A 22352-nucleotide genomic window follows, 5' to 3' on the forward strand; every position below is an offset into this window, starting at 1 on the left:
ACCGTGGGCATTTCACTGACATTTACTCAGAATGGCCTGGAAAGGTGCACGATGCACGCATCTTTAGGAACAGTTCCCGGTTCAGGAGGCTGAGGGCCGGGACTTTTTTCCCAGACCGCAAGATCACAGTAGGGGATGTCGAAATGCCCACTGTGATCCTTGGAGACCTCGCTTACCCCTTAATGCCCTGGCTCATGAAACCATATACAGGGAAGCTTGACAGGAGCAAGGACCGGTTCAACTACAGGCTGAGCCGGTGCAGAATGACTGTGGAGTGTGCTTTTGGCCGTTTGAAAGCACGCTGGTGCTGTCTTTATGGGAAGCTAGATTTGGTGGAAAGCAGCATCACCGCTGTTATATCCGCGTGCTGTACCCTCCATAATATTTGTGAAGGGAAGGGTGAAAGATTCAGTGAGGAATGGACCTCCGAGGTTCGACGCCTAGAGGATGAGTTTGCTCAGCCAGAGAGCAGGGCTAATAGGGAGGCCCAGGAAAGGGGTTCAAGGATTAGGGATGCTTTAAGGGAGCAATTTGATGCTGAGAGCCAACAGTAATGTTTGATGCATTTGATGTGCTTTGCTTTACCTTGGTGTATAATATTTACCACTTCCAGCAATAATATAACGTAGTGAAAAAGAAAAAAAAACCTTTATTCAACATACAGTACATAACAAGCAAGGGGGTTGGGGTGGTGGACTGTACATTCACAGGTTTGAATATGCCCTATTTTGATCACTATTCAATGTCTGCTGCACTTCAGGATTACTATGCTGCAGAATAATGGGGGTGGAGTGAACAGGGTAAGAATTATAGTTATCAGGGCTGGTAGGTGATCGTACAGGTGTTGGGGGCAGCTGGGGATAATAAGGAACTGGCTGCTGGAGAAAGTTGTTTTGTGGAAATCCTGGGGAACAAGGAAGAGGGCTTTGGGAGGGCTGTGGGTTACCATGGTACATATTTGTCTGCCTGGCTACAAGAGACTCGAAAGACTCAGTTTGGCGAGCCAGGAGGCTTATCATCTGCTTTGTGGTTTTTTTGGCAGAAAATTCCTTTCTCCTGCTTTCTGTTTGCCTCCATTCATGTACACTCTTTCTCCATTCATGTACACTCTCTCTCCATTCATACGTCTTCTCTCTCCATTCCTGTGTCTTCCTACTTTTTCTGTTGTAGTGGCTCATAACAGATTTGATCAATTCCTCTTTTGATTTTCTAGGATTCCGTCTCAAGTTCTGCAACCTACGTGAGGCTGGTGATCCGGCTGCAGTAGTCAAGGTCACTAGAAAAAAGAGAGATAGAACCATGTAATACACAGAGGCTACATTGTTTATTATCACACATTGAAGGACTTTTTAGACTTTTGGTAGCATCCTTCTCACATACCTCACATAACACAGAGAGGGCAGGCAAGCTAAATCATGGCGAGCAATGGGGTGAGTGGTTTTGCCCCTATTTCCCCTTGGGAGTGGGAATTGACCAATGGGTCACTAGGGTTCATCAGCAATGGGTACAGGAGGTAGCTGGTGTCCTGAAGAGGGGACAGTAGTGAACAGGAAGGTGTTGAGCTGCTTGGGGGAGGAGTGTTCTTTGGTCCGCGTTCACACCGTCCTGCTGGTGAGGGGGGAGGGAAGCACCATGGTGCTGGATGCCTGCTTGGAGTGGGGGTGGGGAACACAGGAGCACACCGCGTGGCTGGCTATGTGCTGGGAATGGGGGGGGGTTAACAACAGAGCCCCATGGGCTGGGGAAACGCGAACCTGGCGCCCTGCACTCAAGTATCCCTAAACTCTCAACAGGGTTTCCTACTGCCAGACATATCACTGCTGCGTGTTACCTGGGAAGAGAGGGAGAGTCTTCTACAGGAATGTGGATACCGCCCTGGCCCCTATGCAGCTTACCTGTGTGCAGCCATGGTCCCCCCACCCCTCACTGCACAGTGGATCGGACAAGTTAGCCTGACCGGGACAGGGACCATGGTGGCTCTCCCGATCAACTTGAGAAAGCAAATTGCAAACGCTCTTGCTGAAACTTTTCAAGAGATTACCGAGGCAGATTACAGAGACGTGATAGAGCAAATCAATGGGCTATTCCACGTTTAGGCATGCATGCAGGCAGCCATAACCCAAACCGTCCTCTCCCAAAACATAAAAATCTGCTTACTCCGAGCACGATCCTCAGCTTCTTCCTCACCATCAACTTCCAGCTGCTGTGACTGGCTAGCCTCCTCCTGGCTTGAGAAGAGCTCCTGGCTGCATGTGTACTGGGACTCCGGGGTGTTTCCCTCCATGCCAGTACCCTCACTGTCGCTGTCCTCTACAACCTCCCCCACTTCTCCCTGCTCTGAACTCTCCATCGTGCTCCTAGGATTGGCAGTGGGGTCACACCCAAGTATGGCATCCAGCTCCTGGTAAAAACGGCAGGTCGTGGGGGCAGCTCCTGAGCAGCGATTTCCCTCACGAGCTTTGCAGTAAGCACTCCTCAGCTCTTTTATTTTGATCCTGCACTGCAACGCGTCCCGTTCATGGCCCCTTCTCATCAAGGACTGCGATATCTGCCCATAGGTATCATAATTTCTCCTTCTGGAGCACAGCTGTGCTTGCACAGCCTCCTCTCCCCAAACACTTATGAGGTCCTGCAGCTCTGCATTGGTCCATGCTGGGGCTCGTTTGGTGAGTGGAGGCATGGTTGCTGAGTGATTGATTGATTAATTGCACTCCACACCTGGTTGAGCAAACAGGAAGGGGATTTTTAAAATTCCCGGGGCATTTAAAGGAGGGGTCAGGTGAGCCCAGGGCAGTGGAGTTTGCATGATTACCAGAGAGGCTTCTAAGGTATGCTGGGATACCTGCTTATGCCACGGAGGTCAATAAAAACGCTGGTGGGTGTCTACACTTGCTGACCAGCGCTGGATCACCAGCGCTGGATCCTCTACACCCGAGGCTCAACCGGGTGTACAGCCAGCGCTGCAAACGGGGAGTTGCAGAGCTGGCCGTGCTGTGCAAGTGTGTACACATCCTAAGTTGCAGCGCTGTAACCCCCTCACCAGCGCTGCAACTCTGTAGTGTAGACAAGGCCTTAGATGGATAAGAGTTAGTAAGGAAGTAGGATATGCATGCTGTGCCCCAGGTGAATTTTACAGTTTTGCTTTCTTTGTCCCTTTGTCTAATTCCCGCCCTTTTATCTGTATAAATAAGACTGTTTGGGTCTTGCATGGCCACTCACATTATCTGGGTGCTATTGTCGGAGCGCTGCGCTAATAAAACAGAGTGGTCTGACAAACTATGAGTCCTGAGTCTAACTTTGACAATTTGGAGGTCCCACCGAGATGGCAACCATCTTCACTGGGGCTGTGTGATTCCTGACTGTTTTTGTAGGATGACTGTGGCAGCCGGCACCTGGAAATTTGGCCCGAGCGGTCCTCCATTAGAACAGAAAGGAGCACAGCCACAGTGAGGTCTACGCCATCGAACCTGTTGGTTCCCACTCTGTTCTGGTAGGGATCCCAGGATCTGACATCAGGAATCTAGTCAGGTAATTATTTCTGTGTTTTGTCCGGACTGAGGACTGTCCTGTCTCTGTGTCTATCCGTCCTCTTGTGGAGTTTTTGAGTCTGGGTGCCGTCTCCGTCCAGGGATCGGCCGACCAAGGGGTTCCTGTCCCCGCGGTCTGAGTGAGTGGAATCTGCACAATCGCAGCCGCACTGCACTTTGGGTATAACCCCTGATGTGAAAGCAAGGGCGATTGAGGCAGTAGCCTGTGGGCTCCTTTTGTGTGTTGCACAGGGCATAGCTCTGACGAACTCGAATTTCCTTCTTGTGTGATTGGTGTGTGAAGTCCTCCTGTATGGGTAACCAGACATCTAAGTAGGGACTGTTCCCTAAATGAACGTCGGCTCATTTTATGTATTTAGGATGGGTCTGGACTCCTGTAAAAAGGGTCCCAGACTCCCGTAAATTTCTGGAAAAATGGTCTAGGCTAACTCAGGGGGATCCCAAAACTCAGTGGCCACTGTTAAAATCTTGGAACAAAGACTGAGTGGATGTCTTAAAGGACAAACTCAGCCAACCTAAAACTAAATTGGCTAAAGGAGAGGTTAATTGTTTCATGCAGTGGTGGCAAGAGGGAAATCGTAGGTGGACAAAATCAAAACTCGCTTCTCTCAATTATTCAAATAATAAGTTTAAAGCTTTATTAAAAGCTTCCTCTCCCATCACCAGACCGAGCGCTCCCCTTTACCCCGTTCTCCAAACCCCGGATCTATCCAACCCCCTTCATACTCCCATTTCATTGTTAAAAGGACAACAAGCCCCTTGTTCTGTTCCCCTTTGTTGCCTGCCTCAGAAACTAATTCGTTAGTGTTCCACTACCAATTCAGCAAGGGGGGAGGAGTCTCCTCAACTAGCCCCCACCCTTCCTGGTCCCTTTCCTTGAACATTTCTTTCAAAATTGTGAAGCAACCACAATAGCACTCACAAACGGTTCATTGGAAAAAGCAGGATCGGGCCCAGACAAGCAGGCAAGCAACAGATAAAGAAACAGGTTGAAAGCCCTAAGGGCATAGTGTCAGGAGTAAGAAAAGCAGTAAGTGCAGGCATGAACCCCTGGAACAATACTTAAAATGGTGAAATCTGAGGTAATAAAGGTGTCATTTTGGGACATAAACAAGTGATTTAAGGAAAGAGAGTGAAAAGTTAACTCTACAGAGGCTGGAGAGAATTAAGCAGTTAAACTTTGTGAAAAAGTTAAAAAGGACCAGAATTCTTGGTTTCTTTGCAGCCATTCTGAAGGGAAAATGGGCCCTTTTCCAGAAGAATGCTTGTAAATAATCCAAATATATATACAGCTATGTAAAAACAAAGCAGTGTAAAGGAATGTTAAGGAAAAGAAAAAGTGTATGTATCTGTTTGTCTGTAAAAATATGTAAAGTTCTAAGAATCTAAACCAACACATCTGGTTTGTAAAACTCCTGTTTTCTAGGTATGAGATAAATTGGTTTTGTTTTTGTTTTTAATGCCACTAAAAATTCATTTGACTCTTAATTCAGAGTTGCAAAACTGACAGATTTTTGCAAGACCCAGGTAATTAGTGCTGTTTGGCTTTGGGATTTAGCATTTAACCCTTAAGAGGTAACTTGATTCTTTACAAAAATTAAAATGTTTTTAAATAAAGACCAAGTCATGGCTGCAGTAGGGCAGTGACAATCAGGAGAATAGGTAGAGATTCTGGAGTCTTTTTGTTTGGGTTTTTTTTTTTTGGTAACAATAGCAGGTAAGAGCTATAATGAAAGAATAAGAAATTAACGGTGACCCTCTGAAGCAACAGCAAAGGTGAGGTGCACAAAACAAAAAGAAGCAATGTTAAAAACACTGAGCCTTAAAATAGCTCTGTGTAACCAGACTGTCACTTTGATAAGGGTACATGAAAACCCTTTAAGAACAAAAGAAACAGTTACACCTTATGTAAAAATTGATATGGCTAATGTTTTTGAAAAAGTTATAGTATAAAGAGAATGTGCATTTTCCCTAGGACATGTGCAGTGTATATTGTAGAAAGGGGTAAAAGAAATGCAAATGAAACATGCTGCTGAATTAAAATCCTATTAGGGCTCTAAAAAGAGTCGCAATAGGCTGTGTTTTCTTTTTCAGATTCCTGTGCGTTAAGACAGAGTCTCTGAGCTCTGCTGATGGCTTTGAATCCAAAAGTCAAGTCTGTGTTGATGCAAATTACCTAACTGATAAAGAAAGGTGAGAACTGCCAGCACAGAAGAAGCTGCAAAAAAATAACATATCTGGTCAGCAAACAAATTGCCTACATAAAAGGCATAGTATAACAAGATATCTTTAATAGATTTGATGCTAATGTTATTGTTAATATTAAACATTGAAATAAATTTAATGTTAGTAAGTACCCCTATAACAAGTTAGAGTGTATGATTTTTGGAAAAATCCTTTAAAGCAATATGGTAATGATGCTTCTCAGCTGTTACCTGTGAATAAACTTAAAGCTTAACACAGCAGGAAAAACATTACAAACTTGGTCTGCTATATACGAGGAAAAACTTGAGGTATACCACCTCATGAATTTAATAACTAAACAGTGGAATAATTTTTGCATAACCCTTAAAATGCAGAAGCCATTAAAACCTGGTCTGCCTATAAAACAAACAAGGGTCTTTGTAAAAGAACGGAATCTTTAACCAATGATCAATGCCACCCCAAAAGAGGTAGAAAAATGTTATATTTGTCTTTCAGATAATCCAAAGTACTGTATAATGGGCTATGTGTATGTGTTAATTCTTGGGGAAAAATGTTTAAAAAGTGTTAACAACCTACCAGAAGACAAATGTAAATGTAATGTAAGTACTGTGTTTACGAATAATCGCATTTACTATTTGCCACAACAACAACAAAAAGTCTCCGCTTACTGTAAGCACTGATTTAGCTGAGTTGTCTCTCAATCTTGGCACTGAATGGCAAACAGTTACCAATCATCTGTTAAAAGGTAAAAAGGTAACATAGTTCCTAAAAAAAAAAAAATGTGGAAAACTAGACCATTCATATTATACACACAAATGGGGACATGTTAAAAATTGCCATTGCAGAAAAACATAACAGCTTACCATTGGTATAACATATTTTCTGGATGGTCTGCCACAACTACTGGCATACTAATGTTACTACCTCTAATTGTTTTTGGTTTTAAATTGTATGTGTTTAATTAAAATGTTTAAAATGTGCTGGTGGATAAAACAAATGTATGCAAAACTAAAGCCACAGGCTCAAATCACCTCCCAGTATTTTCTATTACGTGGACTAAATAAGAAGTGACACTGGCGATTAATAATCTTAGTGTCAAAAGGGGGATATGTAGAAGCTGGATTTTATAATGTACTATGAGAATTAATGTACGATTTGATTTCATCCTGCTAGCCACTTTTTTTTAAATAGCAGAAAGAAATGACCCCCTGGGACTATAAGATTCTGTTTTCCCATATGCATTACAAATTGGGCCCTCTCTCACTCTTTGTTTTAAGATTTAAGTAGTAAGAGACAGGATTCTCTATTGTGTCTATGTTAAGTAAATTAGAGAAACATTGAAGGCCTGGGTCTCAATGTAAATTGTCTTTGGTTATTAACTGTAAAACTTGCAAGGTTTAATTTACAATGCTTTTTTGCTCGATATAAAATACTACTGTTTGTATTCTCAATCTGTGTGAATGAGGAATGTATGCATCAGGAAAAGATAAAGTGTGAAGGCCATTGTTATAGCCAGAGTCAAGGAAGAAGTAGTAAAGAGACTTAGGGCTCGTCCAGACTAGGGGGGGGAAATCGATCTTAGATACGCAACTTCAGCTACGTGAATAACATAGCTGAAGTCGAATATCTAAGATCGAATTACTCACCCATCCAGACGGCGTGGGATCGATGTCCGTGGCTCTCCGTGTCGATTCCGGAACTCCGTTGGGGTTGATGGAGTTCCGGAATCGATATAAGCGCGCTCGGGGATCGATATATCGCGTCTAGATTAGACGCGATATATCGATCCCCGAGCAATCGATTTTAACCCGCCGATACGGCGGGGTAGTCTGGACGTACCCTTAAAGAACATCAAAGAATCACCAGGCACTGCTTACTAGCCAGACGGCTGTTAAACTATCTGGCATCACAGAGTGGATACATGCTTCACAGTGTAAGAATGCACCACCCCCAGTGAACCAATCATCACTTCAGGACCACGCAGAGTCAATTGTGACTCCAGAAGAAGATGTAGAGGAACAGCCTGCAATACCTTACAATCTATGCTCTCGTAAGGGTTGCCGGAAGCAGATGACTACATAAAGCAAGGCCCAAGAAGAAGCAGTAGTGAGCCTAGCGCCTGCTGCCTGGTGGACATAAAACTGTGACTGCAGTTCCCTCAGTTGAGGTTGTCAGAACCAGAAGGGCCCTGCCTCCAACATGCGCCTCTGGTGGTGCCTGTTCCTCGGCTGTTGGTGTCTTAAGGTCTGGGGAGTCCACAATGACAATTCTTTTATCCAGCAGCAAGTGTGGATAGTTCAGACCCTTAATATTTCTAAATGCTAGGTCTGCAGCCCACATCCCAGCCCACTCTCAAACTGGTGTTCCTGTCCTGGCTACCCATTCAATTCCCCAGACCTCACTGGAGGACCTTGTCCATTTAATACAATATGGAACAGCAGTGACACCTGGGAAGAGGCTATTGGCAGTTCCTTTATCCCACTTGGGGGAGTAATACACCAGGCAAAAAGGCTCCTGAGGTTATAAGCATAGTTAAAATAATGGCAAATAAAACCTGAGAAAGTTTAAGAGCCTTGGCCAAAGAAACAGAGGCAATCTGACAGGTGGCCCTCCAGAACCGTCAGGCATTGGACATAGTGCTGGCGGCCAAAGGAGGGATCTGTGCTCTCATTGGAAAACAATGTTGTCTGTTTATACCTGACGATACCAATGAGGTAATAGATCGCTCTAGCCACTTGGATCTTCATGGGGAAGATATGCGATTTGTTCTGAGTTCTTTATGGAAGTGGCTAAGTAACCTGTTCAATTTCTCTGGCATAGGAAACTGGTTGTTTCAGAGAGCCCTAGTTATCCTGTTTGGAATCTTAGTGATTTTTGTAAGCTTTCAGTTAATCTCCTGTTGTATCCAGAATTGTGTCACTCAGGTGACTGCCCCAAAGCAGAGTGCTAATATGATGATTTTGAATATCGCTGATGAACAAAGAGATAAGGAACGGTTAATTTGTGGAACTGAGTAATTGTTGGTCATGGCGTGCGCTTGACCAAAAGGAGGGATTGTGAAAGTAGAATGAATTATATTGTGAAAATAGAAAGGATTAAAGAAATGCTGTCTGTACCTTTAAGCAAAATTGTTGGAATGCTGCAATCCAGGTGTCAGGAATACAGACATTAACATAGAACAATTGCACCGATTAAGGGCAATTGGTGAAGTATTAGCTTTAGATGGATAAGAGTTAGTAAGGAAGTAGGATATGCATGCTGTGCCCCAGGTGAATTTTACAGTTTTGCTTTCTTTGTCCCTTTGTCTAATTCCCACCCTTTTATCTGTATAAATAAGACCGTTTGGGTCTTGCATGGCCACTCACATTATCTGGGTGCTGTTGTCGGAGTGCTGCGCTAATAAAACAGAGTGGTCTTACAAACTGTGAGTCCTGAGTCTAACTTTGAAAGCCCAAAGGACTTGATGCAACATTCCTTTAGGTCAATAAGAGTCTTTCTAGTGAAATGAATGGGAACTTTCCCATTGTAGTCAATGGAAGTTGGATCAGGCCCACCATTCATATATTGGAGGGGGTATACAAAGACCAAATGCAATGTCAGAAGGTAATGGACAACATTCAAGTGTTCTGTAATTCCAGTTTGTACCAGAGCTAGATTAGTCCCTAAAAAAGATTTTATTTGTCACTGTTATATTGTACATTAAAAATTAGGCTTTTACATGTGTTAATAGATTTGCTGCTGTTTAAATAGAAAATTTTAGTGGGTGCATTTGTAAATATCAGCATACAAACCTACAGCTGCAGTGCCACCTTGCTGAGAGAACGTCTTTGGGAAATAAATACAGGCCAAATGGTTTTACCAAGTTCTCACAGGCCGTTGGGAACCTTTTCCAAATCATTGTCTCATGTATACCCATTTGAATTTCTGTCTGACTTTCACATATGAGATTATATCCATATTTGGGAGAACAGGGAGATTGGATATTTGGGTCCCATTGAAGTCTATGTGAGTTCTTGCCATTGACCGTTGTGGGGCTAGGATTTCACCCCAATGTCCCTAAAATCGGGGCTGTAACTCTCTGTACAGCCAAAATTAAAATCTAGCCTCAAGGGATGTACTAATCAAAAAGCACCTGGAATTTTCAGTTCCGTAACAAACCGCAAGAAGTCAGAAAATGTTACTGATTCCAATCATCATTGCCTCTGTCGTAATAACATGAGGTGACATCCAGACCATCAGAAAGCTGAAGGGTGTTGAAGACATACATATTTATTGTTTTACAAATGGAACAAAACTCCAGTTTAATCATGTTTACACATTGATAAGTGCCATGTCACTGATTCCAAAATACATTCAAGTGTAAATATGATGCATTTAGGTTAAAGATGTTAAGATTAGTCTGAGTTATTGAAATATAGCTTGTTAGAACACATGGTTAAGCAAAACATTTAACAGTTAAAAAAAATCCATTATTCCTTATAAATGGTCCGCCACTGGCCTTTGTAAATGCACAGAACCACCTGATAGGGAATTTCTATTAAAACCATCCAGAGCTAGATTCAGCTATAACATATAATAGAGAACTCTATAACAATATACCACTCTCTTGAACCATTCCTTTCCCAGAGCCATTAATTTCCCGTTAATTGTGTAAATATTTAACCCTTTCACTTATTGATACAGGATAATGAAGGGAAAAATGGAGTCTCTTTCTCTTGTGTATGTTTGAGTTGGGAAAAAAAAGAATTGACTTGATCTGTAAACACACTAATTTTGAAAGTCGGGAGAGACAGATTTAGCAATAGATGTAAGTTGTACAAGGAGTCAAAGTTTCTTTTTGCTGAAGCTTTAAAAGTATTCTTTTTCATAGAGTATTTGGTAATTTTCCAGCGCACTATTCCGAAGGGCTTTGTAACATTTGAAGCACTAGAACAATAGGGACAGGAAATGAGACAGTAATGAAAGCACAGATGGGCAAAGCTGTGATGATTTTTACTTTACTTTGCAGACTAAGGGACATATATTTGAGAATTAAATCACTTACAATTAGAGCTAGTCGGAAATGTTTTGCAGAACCATTTAATTTGGCCAGAAATGCTGATGCGTCAAACCTGAAACTTCATAGAACGAGATCCTTTATGATAAATCTCCTGACTCATCATTAATGGGAAAATATTTTGAAATTAAAAATATGTCCATTTTGACATTTTCTAAAAGAAAAGTTTCTTTTAGTCAAAATAACTTTTCTGTGAGAAATTTCAGTAAATTTAGACTAAAAAAAGTGTTAAAGAAAAAAGTCAAAATAGACATGAAAGTTTAAAAATCATCTAAGCAACTTTTTGACTAACATGAAATGATTTTCTTTTGGGGTTTTTGGTTTGCAAAAAAAATTCATTCTGAATTCAGGACATGACCATTTTTCCATATCTCAGATTTTTGCGGGATGGGAAAACTATTTCTCGGCCAGCTCTGTTTATAATTGAACCGACTGGACTGAGGTGGTTTAATCTCAGCCATTTCTCTCTGTTCATACTAGCCAAACTTAATCTGTTTGAGTTTTGCCCCACATCCACACTGTCATTTCCATAAAATGTTTCAGCTGAAATGCTGACTATCCCACAATTCCTGGCTCAGCTTCCAGAAGCAAGGCATTCTGGGAGAGTTCTCAAAGTCACTGGTTCAGTGTGAGACAGTAGTGGAACCACTGGGAGCTTAAATTCGTAACTTGGCTAGACACTAAAAACCAGTCTTAATAAATACACTGGATTTATGGCTTATTAGAACAATCTGTAATCCAGTAACCCCTCCTTTATGTCCCATGACTATAGAGATGTGAACAGGCCATTTCACCTTGAATGCTGTCTTACAATATGTCTTAGCTACTTATGTTAAACATTCTGTTCCAACTTGTATTTAGCTGTGACACTCTGAGTATAATTCCTAGACCGGAAGAAGAGCTCTGCATAGCTCAAAAACTTGTCTCTCTCACTACAAGCCATTGGTCCAATAGTTGAAACTAGTCTGCTTCCATACAAACACTAAGTCATTTCACACAGAACCAGTTAAGCTTACACAGTTATTAAATATCGCTGGTGGGAAATCATTTTCCTGTCTCGTGAGAGTTTAAGATTGACTTTCATTTTGACATGTCTTCCTGTCCCAAATCAGAAGGAAAAGTCAAAACCTCGAAAATGTTTGTGAACTGATCTTCAAAAATGTTCTGGATTGGGTGAAGAAACATTTAGTTTTGATAATTTCAAAACTTTTCATTTGAACTACAACTTTTTGATTAACTTTTTTGGTATAAATTAACTAAATTAGAAAAAAAAATCAAACTGAAAAACTAAACTAATTTTGGAAAGGTTGAAATGCAATGTTTAAAACATTTCAAAAAAAGTTTTGATTCAGGAGATTCCTTGAAACCAACTCTTTCCTGTGAACAATTTTGGTTTTGATAAATCAGCATATTTTGACAAAAAAAAAAATTCCTGGCGAATTCCCAACCAGCTAGGATGACCAGATGTTCCAATTTTATAGGGACAATCCTGATTTTTGGGTGTTTTTCTTATATAGGTTCCTATTTCTCCCCACCCCCATCCCAATTTTTTACACTTGCTGTCTGGTCACCCTACAACCAGCTCTGTTATGAAACCTGCTGAAATATAGTCTGTTCTAGCCACTTATTAGGCCATTTTCCAACCATTTGTAGGCTGTTTGGGGAATCTTACCTTCAGTACAAAATGTTTCATAAGTGTTCTAGAAGCCTCTAACACTTTGATTTCTCCAAGTTAAATCAGGCTACAGAGAGTGAAGACACAACATGTGGCGACTGATTCATGAGGATGAACTCCAAGGAAGAGGAAATCATCCTAGGACATGAGGAGACCACAGGGAAGTGAAAGCTTGAGCTTGAGAACTGAGAATTACCACAGTGAATTTTTTTGTTTGTTTTTTGTAAATTGCTGAGAGATCTGGCACCATATAAATGCAAAGTTTTAATTTATTAGCTTTAAAATATCTTTACTAAAACTGACTTTACCTGCACCTGTTTCCTTTATAGTGTGTAAAATGCATTTGAAATATTAGGAAGTACAGTGTCTGACTTACTTCTCTGCGGGACCTTTGCAAACTATTTGGCAGCTATAGTGATATCACGTGAGCTTGTCATTTGAACTGCATCAGCTCCTTCCAGCCAATAGAGGGATAGAATATAAGAAGCAGCATTCCCCCTCCCCACACCTTCAGCTGGAGGGAGAGCTACAGTTCAGATTAAGGTCTCAGGTAACATCACCATTCAGATGGCCAAATATCTTGCCCAAGTGCTCCAATAAAAGAGAGGAGCCAGGACCTGATATTCCACATATGCAAGTAACAATTCCAGAAATTCTAGCTGGGCAAGAGAAAAGACAGGCAGTCATCAGTTCCCAGCTGCTTTCCACAAGACCTGGATGAGAAATGGAATGAATTTTTACCACAAATTTGGCCAGTCTTTCACTAAAAAATTCCAAAATACACCTCTACCCTGATATAACGCTGTCCTCGGGGACCAAAAAATCTTACCGTGTTATAGGTGAAACCGTGTTATATCGAACTTGCTTTGATCTGCTGGAGTGCACAGCACCCCCCCCCAGAGTGCTGCTTTACCGCATTATATCTGAATCCATGTTATATCAGGTTGCGTTATATCAGAGTACATGTATTCCAATCAGCTTTGCTTACTACTGTGTTCACTCTGGACACTGTCTGTCTTGTGCTTTTTGGCTGTTTGTTCCAGCTCCTTCCCACCCCTTCCCTCACAGTCTCTTAGCCCCAATCCACCTGTTTTACATGCTCCTCACCTTCTGTGCCTTTTCTTTCTCTCCCACTTACCCCACTTTTCCATCTCACCTCTCACCGCCCAGATGATTCTGTCTGGCCTCTGAATGATCTGTCTCTGCAGCTGACCTGCCCAATAACATGGTCTCCTCCACACCACATGACCTTGCATGCAGCGTAAAGGCAAGGTCATGCTGCATGGAAGCCATTTGGTTTCTCTGGGTGGCCCATGGAAGTGCCACACAATTATGTGTGTGGCCCACATCACTGTGAAGATTGGACCACTGAGTTGCTCTGTGTCTGCTCCTGCTCAGCCCTCTGTCTTCTGTGGTGCAGGCACTTGGACTCATTACCAAATCTCAAACCACATGCCTGAGAGAAGCCTGCTTGCCACCAACTAGGTCCACCCCCCTGCTTCCCTTCCACAGCCTTAAAGGAAGCAGAAATGAACTCCAGAAATAAGTGCTGTGCTCAGCCATAAACCAACACTTTTATCTAAGCAAGGACAAAAGTTTAATTAATACAAGGAGCCATTCATGAGACCCTATGGGGAGTCACACATACCTTTTCCCCTCCAATAGCTCAATGCCGAGACCTCAGTGCCTAGCTGTACAGGTCAATACTCTCCAGCCCATTTAGGAGTCCAAACAACACCCCCGCCCTAGTTTCCTAGTGCACAAAATGGGGTTGCTCCTTCCCTGTGCAGAGTGAGCTCATGGTGTAAGTCCCAGTCTCGGCTGGATGGCCTGGTGTCTGTCTCAGCCCTATTCAAGGAGGTGGTGGTAGGCTGCCCTTTATTTTGGCCAAAAGCATGTGGAGTAGGAGGTTCATATGTCTATTCAGATTGTAAGCTTTTTGGAACTTCATGTATTTCTACAATGCCTGGCACAATGCGACTCCAATCTCAGTTGGGGCTCCGGAGGGTGACGGGGGCATCATACCAATAGGAAATCATAACTACAGTGTGATTGACTTACTGGCAGGACGCTCCTTGAGAACTTTTAATTGGTTCATGCTACCAGGGAGAAAGAAATTCACAGCTGAAGTGCTCAGGATTTAGCACTAGATGGAAGTGCTATTTTGTGGTACTCAGGTTGAACGGGAACTCTCGCAGAAGAGAAGGGCTCATTTGCAAAGCAATTTCTTTTTTCTTTGCCAGTTTCTAAAATATTTATTAACTGAACAACTGTTTCATTAGAGCACTGATTAGCTGAGAAAATTCTCTCCTGCAGAAGATGTGTGAAGGACGAGGACTTAACACCAAAAAAGCAATCAAGGGGAAGTGACTGGTTGCACCGTGGACAGCTGCTTGCCACATGTTCTTACGCTGTGGTCATGTTTTTACCCACATAAAGGTATCCTGGCTCTGATCTTGCACAGGATTTGAGGTAGCACAGATTGTATGAATGAGCGAGCAAAAAAGTGTGAAATGCATACAAAAACACACCGCATTCCCCTTCTTCTCCTGCATGTGAGCTCCCTAGAACTTAAAAGGGGCATGATCTTAGCAAAAGTGAAAGTGGCCAGTGACAAATGACAACTATGTCATAGGTGCCCTTCGGGGGCTTATAAAGACACAAGCACGGGCAAATGATGAGTCTCATGTTTAAAATAGTGGACTAAAATTCAGAGGAAACTTGAGCTTGTGGCACTGGACTGGGACATAGAACATCTGAGCTAAGGTCACTGCTCTTTCATAGATCTCCTTTTTAACTCTGTTGTCATTGAAGTGTGGTTGTAGGTGTGTTCTTCCCAAGATATCAGAGGGACCAGGTGAGTGAGAGAATATCTTTCATTGCACCAAAATCTGTGGGTGAAAGAGACATGTTTTTGAGATAGAGTGAAGAAAAGCTCTATGGAGCATGAAAACTTCTCTCTTTCCCTAACAGAAGTGGGTCCAGTAAAAGATATTACATCACCCACCTTGTCTCTTTAATTTTGGGCACATGACTTAACCTCTGATTCACCATGTTCAAAAGTGCCTGAGTTATTTAGAAACCGAAGTACCATTGACTTTTGATGAGATGTAGATGCCTAAATTACTGTGGATGTGTTACTGAAAATTCTACTCTCTGGTTTCCCATCTATTAAAATGAAGATAGTGCTTTTTTTCTCCCATTATGCCTTAGTTTGAGTGGCATACTCTCACTGTGAATATGTACAGCACCTAGGACAATAGGGCACCAATCTTGAGTTGAGCCTGTAGGAGCTATTGTAATCTGAATGCTGTTACTAAGAACTTCTTGACTATTCACAGAACATTTTTTGCTTCTTTTTCAAATTGTTCCTCCCTTGGTTGACACAAGATTTAAAAACAAAACTCATCCTATTAATCATTATTTACTCTCTATATACACAGTGTGATGGTTTTGTAATCTGGAAATCTTTCATGAATACACTTATGGGAGAGAAAATATAGGCTCTTTCCCCCTCAGTAAAGCTCGCTCTTTTGCCACTAAAGTCTTTTATGCACTCAACCACAAAAGTGAACAGGGAATTGTTTGCTTAACTGTCATTTTTATGCAGAAGGTGGGCCATATTTCTCAATCTAAAATGGCAGCATTATGCACCATGGAAAATGATTTTGTATTGGCTGAGTTCAAGGTAAGTTTGCACGTTGAGAACATTTGTGCTGGAAACATGAGAAGTTGGGGAAACGCATCAAGTTTGCAGCCTCCTCTTCACTTTCCTTGCTTCTTTGTTTGTTTGTTTTTTAAAAGGCTGCACACACAAAAAGAGTCCCCAACCACTTTATTGTCATTTATGTAAGAAAGAGAAAATAATTACAGCAACATCCAAGAACAAAAAAATTCCCAACCAATGTCAAATGCCATAATATAAACAAAGCAGTTTCTTAAAAATAAATCAATAAATCAATAAATCAATAAAAAAAGACTTGAACAATGGCATTGTCTACATGCCGTTGGATCACTTTTTATTTGATTGTTCTCATATTCTGTTCATTCACCCCATTATCATCTACTATACCCTACTTTATCCATCTCACTGATATTATGTTCAGTATTGTGGGTCACATCCTCAGCTGTTGTAAATGGGTGTAGCCCTATTGATGTCAATACTGCTGTGTGGATTTACATCACTTGAGGATCTGGCCTGTATTCTGCCTTAGCTGGTGTGTTAAATCAGTTGGCTTTACCTGTAGGATAAGGGAGAGAGCACTGGTCTGGGGCTAAAGAGTTCTGAACTTGACTAAATATGTGAGGAAGGACTTCCAGCTGAGAAACAATCACCTTGGTTTGGTGAGAGATATGCTCCCTTTGGAGTCACCTGGAGGAGACACCATCCAAAATTTTCAAAAGTGACTAGAGATTTTGGGATCCTCCACTATGAGTTGCCCTCCATGAGACATTTTAAAGGGGTCAAATATTCAAAAAGGGCTAAGCCCCACTACCCTCTGAAAATCAGGCTCCTTTGAGATGTTGTGACAGAGCCACCGTCTCCTCCCTTTGTACCACTATAAACAGGCTGGATACTATCCAGATGTGTAAGCACCAATGTGTTATTTATGAGGTACTCTCTGCCAGCTCATCAGTACAGCCTTATGGATTTTGGTGGAGTTACTCCTGATTGACACCAGGGTAAATGAGATCAGAGTCAAGCCTAAGGATTTTCAGGGGACCCCACTGACTACTGCTAGAGATATTTACTGGAATCCACCATCATCGATAATGAAATGAAATACAAACTGAAGAGATTCTGAAATTGAAGATGAGTTTATAAGATACTAAGAGAATGTGAGTTAGCAGTTAGATACAGGAAAGAAAAATGTATGTGATGTTTGTTTATTTTTCATTTACTTGCTGAGTTTGTTTCTTTCTATTTCAGAACTATTTAAAAAAAGTTTTGATGGCTTTTTCGCCATGTGATCTATTTGGGAGTTAAAAACTCTGCTCATAGACGTTGGCAAGCCACTGGCCTGTGACATGGGAATGCGTGTCTCTCAAGCAGCACTTCACTTTTGAACTGAGAATACATACAGGTGTAGCATCTGCTGCAGATAAATTTTGTTTAAAGTGGATTTCATTATCCTTAGAGTGAAGCTTTCACTGCTTATAGTGAAGTCCTATTGCACTGCAAGCAGATGACACTGCACAAATCCCGTTGGAGTGTAATAATAACCTTTCAGGGCCCTGCTAACATATACAACTGTCAATACTGCCTATAAGTACACTAGCTGAAGTGCAGATCACTGATCAGGGTGCTAAACATGGGAGAGTGGGGTTCAATTCCTCCCTTTGCTAGACCGCCTTTGTGACTTTGCACAAGTCACTTTGTTTGTGCCTCAGTTCCCCCTCTGTAAAATGGTGATATTAGTACTTCCCCACCTCCCAGGAGTGCAGTGAGGCTAACTACATTAAAATAGTGTGAGGCTTTCAGAAACTGCTGTATTAGGGGCTGCCGTGGAAAATGAGGAACTATTTGAATAGGTAGGCCATTTCCTGAAGTAGAGAAACTCTGTTGAGAGTGAAGGTTCATGTGAAGAGAAGAACAACACTTTGGAATAAGGGCATGTCTACATGAGCACTTGCTATTGGCAAAGTGAGGCATAAATCTACAGCGCTCCAGTGCCCTGTGGAAGTGAACCCAACTGCTGTGGACAAAATGTTCCCTTGTGTGCATGGATAAATTGTGGTTTGAAATGTAAGTGTGCCTTAAGGGAGTTCCCCAAGAGGTGCTTCCACTGGTTGTAGTCACTATCTTCTAGTTGTGGATGGAAAGAAATTGTACATGCTCTGCAAACCCTGAATTCTGTCTAGGTGTGTACAGCAAATATCTATTGGGGAGAACATAGAATCATAGAATCTCAGGGTTGGAAAGGACCTCAGGAGTTCATCTAGTCCAACCCCCTGCTCAAAATAGGACCAGTTCCCAACTAAATCATCCCAGCCAGGGCTTTGTCAAGCCTGGCCTTAAAAACCTCTAAGGATGGAGATTCCACCACCTCCCTAGGTAACCCATTCCAGTGCTTCACCACCCTCCTAGCGAAAAAAGATTTTCCTAATATTCAACCTAAACCCCACTGCAACTTGAGATCATTACTCCTTGTTCTGGCATCTGGCACCTCTGAGAACAGTCTAGATCCATCCTCTTTGAAACCCTTTTTCAGGTAGTTGAAAGCAGCTATCAAAGCCCCCCTCATTCTTCTCTTCTGCAGGCTAAACAATCCCAGTTCCCTCAGCCTCTCCTCATAAGTCATGTGCTCCAGCCCTCTATCATTTTTGTTGCCCTCTGCTGGACTCTTTCCAATTTTTCCAAATCCTTCTTGTAGTGTGGGGCCCAAAATTGGACATGGCACTCCAGATGAGGCCTCACCAATGCCAAATAGAGGGGAATGATCACATACCTTGATCTGCTGGCAACGATGGCCATCTGCATTGACTGTGTTTTCAAGATACAAACTCATCAATCATTCTGTTTTCTTTACTATCAATCACGTATGCACCAACACTGCTGACTTCTTTCAGTGCTCATGACCTTAGTTTTCTTTTGGTTGATTCTTAATCCTACCTCAGCAGCCTCACATTTGACAATGGTAGTAGACTTTTTCATGAAATCATCATTATCTGTCTCCAACAGAACAACGTCATCTGCAAAGTCAACACTTTGATGTTTTCCTCTGTTCCAATTAACTCCTGATGCTTCCTTTGATGTTGCTTTTAGCATCCCATAATCTATCACAATACAGAAAAAGAGGGAGTAATAAAATGCAATTCTACCACATGCCTATGATAATCAAGCTAAATTGGTTTCTCCACTTTCTATCTCTACACATTATTTTGAACCTTCATACAGCAAGTGACACTAGCTTTATACAAAGTCCACACTGTTGCAAGATCTTCCATAGCAATTCTTTATGAGTGCAGTCAAAAGCTTTGGTGAAATCTATGGCATTCAGGATTAATCTTCTCTGGTAAGCAAGCCATTCCTCAATCAATTGTCTCAGGGTAAAGATGTGATCTATGGAAGATCTTTTTGGTGTAAGGCCTGCTTGCTCAGTACACTGTTTTCCCCATCTATGACCAGTTTGATTCTGGTCAACAGTACACTACAGAATAATGTGAGTATGGCATTATCCCTCACCAATTATCGTACTCCAGTTGGCTACCTTTACTTGGCAATTTACAGATTATGCCTTTCTTCCCATCATCTGTGCAGAATTCTCTTCTGTAAACTCAATTAGAAAGTTTATATAGTTCATGGACTACCACATCCTCACCAGCTTTAAGCATTTCAGCAGGGAACTTGACTAGGCACTTTGCCATTTTTAAGCTACTTAATTATTAGAAATTTCTGCTTCTGAAATTTAAGGCAGTGAAATATTTAATTCTGCATCCGTTAGAATTGTTGCCTGTGGTTGGTTGAGTACTTCATTAAGGTGCTTTTACCATTGTTCCTTTTGATCTGTTTCCCTTGACAATCGTGTATCTTCATTTTTATGATAGCTTTGAGTCTGGAGCCATGATGACAATTGTTTACAAGAAATCGTTTCAGGTGTGGCGTCGCCTCTCACTGATACTTCTTTGGCTTCACTTGCTCTTTTGTCAAGCCACCCTTTTATTTTTCCGACATAACTCCTTTACTTCCTCTTTACATACTTCTGGTGCAGCATATGTTGTTCATCTTGTCGTGTCACCTGTGTTTGGCACTTAAGGCTTTTCTTTCCTCAATCAGTTTCAATATGTGCAGCAGTATCTATTCTTCTTTCCTTGATCCTCTTCGTTCAAGTGAAGTTGTGGCAGCTTCCTTTCAAACATCTCGAAAGCGAACCCATTGTTCCTCTATATCATCATTCATTACTTGCCACTCTTAAAATCCATTTGAGAACTGGATTTTAATCTCCTCCAGACTCCTGGGTCAATCAGTTTTTTTCATATCAAATACCATCTCTCTTTTCTTACTAGCGTGTCTGTTTAGCTTCATTCTAACCGTTCCGATGATAAGACAGTGGTCACTGATATCAGAAGTGTGAGAAAAGCGTGTGTGTCCAGCAGTGATTACCTCCATGGTCTTTCTGATGGCAATGTGAGGCAATTGTTTCTTGGTAAGTCCATCATTAGACTTCCATGTTAGTTTGTGTTTCCTGCCTTGAGGGAAACGTATTCCCCCAATGCAGAGGTTATACATACTGTACAGTTTGATGACTCTTTCATCATTGTCCGTTCACCCCTCTGATCCATGTTTACCCACATAATGCTCACACTCAAGGTTGTTACCAATTTACGCATTCATATCACCCATATCCAGAATGATATTATACGCATGAACTTGGTTTAGTACATCTTGCAACTCATTGTAAAAATGTCTTTTGTTTGTTAATCATGATCACTGATAGGTACGTGACACTGGATGAACATTACTTTAGCATGATTTATAGCAAAATGTTCTCTTATCATTCATGATTGACTGTGTCCGATTCCTGTAAAACTTGCGTTGCCTTTTTGTGGAGCAATGTGCCGAGTCCCTCTATGTGAGTATTATCTTGCCTTCTTGAATAGCCTTCTTCAGTAACACCTGAATGGAGTCTTCTCGTTTTGCTCACTCCAAGGATACTAATATTGAGTTTCTCCATTCATGAGAGTAGCAAACTCATAGTGACAAAGAATTTGTAGCAAAACAGAATCAGCTGGTAAGGTGTGGCAGATTTTTTGTTAACAAAAACCTGCTGATTTTGCACAGATTTATTTATCGATCATCTCTTAACTGGTCTTAAAGAGAGAAAAGCTGAAAACGTTGACATAGAAAATCCAGCCATGTAACCTGGAAAATACATTGCAAGTTGGAGCTGCACAGGACTGTAAAACACTGAATCTTATAGCTTTTGTTTAACTATTGATGTAGTTTTCATGTATCTTTCACCTTTTCCTGAAATTAAATGACTTCCGCCCCTCTGGTCTCCAGAGAGACCTTTTTTTGACTACAATGAGGCTGAACTTTTAGACCTCATCCTTCCTTGTTCAGGGCTGATTTTTACTCACATCTCCTTATCATTTGAAAATCCTTCTCTGTGCCACACAGGACAGGAGTCAGTCTGTTAGTGTCGATGTGGTCTAGAAATCAGGGTTTCTTTGTGCAGGTGGTGGGAGGAGGAAAGGAGACATGTTTGAGTATGCTTTCTTCCTGTCAGGGATGGAGAGAACAGAACCCAACTAATATAACTGACCTTCTTGTTCATTAGAGCATTTGGTCAAGTTTTTCAAAAGTGCCTGGTGATTTTAGGGGCCTTCATTTTAGCGTGCCCAATCTGAGACAGACTGATATTCAGAGGGCTGGTGCTTAGCACATTCTGAAATCAAGCCCTTTCAAGACGCCTCAAGCCAGATACACACAAATGGAAGCACTCAAACTCATGAGTCACTATGGAAAATCTTGGCCATTTATTATTCTATTAACAGAAACACTCTCTAAACATCACTTTAAAGGGCAATATGGCTTAATCTTAACAGCATTATGTTCTGTTTTTTACTTAGGAATAACTATGATGCCTTTGGCTGTACTTTTTTATAAGTGACTCCAGGCTTAGTGCATGCTACTATTCCAATGCTTATACCTTTCAGTAAACCACTTTGCATTTGAAAGACACACAGATAATTTCAAAAATGTAGGGTTTACTGGCATGGCACATAGATTAAATATAATATAGAGTTTTTTTTATAGTAGCTGAGTTTTTTATCTCTGTAAACCTAAAACGTTAAACAACTCTGCCTGCTATCAAAGTTTTATTCTATCCGGAAGAAGCCATCTGCTTTCCACCAAAAATCACTA

General features: G+C 41.6%; 1 protein-coding gene across 1 annotated transcript; it reads right to left on the reverse strand.

The window, feature by feature from the left end:
* Nucleotides 1-402: 402 nt before the first annotated feature.
* LOC127048457 (zinc finger and SCAN domain-containing protein 29-like) lies at nucleotides 403-2959 on the reverse strand. Its single transcript, XM_050948308.1, has 2 exons — nucleotides 2158-2959; nucleotides 403-1276 (listed from the first exon to the last, which is right to left on the reverse strand). The coding sequence occupies exons 1-2, from the start codon at nucleotides 2678-2680 to the stop codon at nucleotides 705-707; spliced, it is 1095 nt and encodes a 364-aa protein (XP_050804265.1). The 5' UTR covers nucleotides 2681-2959; the 3' UTR covers nucleotides 403-704.
* Nucleotides 2960-22352: the final 19393 nt, after the last annotated feature.

Source organism: Gopherus flavomarginatus, chromosome 3 (genome assembly GCF_025201925.1).
Source record: "Gopherus flavomarginatus isolate rGopFla2 chromosome 3, rGopFla2.mat.asm, whole genome shotgun sequence".
Classification (NCBI taxonomy): Eukaryota; Metazoa; Chordata; order Testudines; family Testudinidae; genus Gopherus; species Gopherus flavomarginatus.

Coding starts and splice junctions, on each gene's coding strand:
- LOC127048457 (XM_050948308.1), bottom strand. CDS start 2,680: ATGCCTCCACTCACCAAACGAGCCCCAGCATGGACCAATGCAGAGCTG. Junction 1,277..2,157: donor AGCTGAGGATCGTGCTCGGA/GTAAGCAGATTT, acceptor TCTTTTTTCTAG/TGACCTTGACTACTGCAGCC.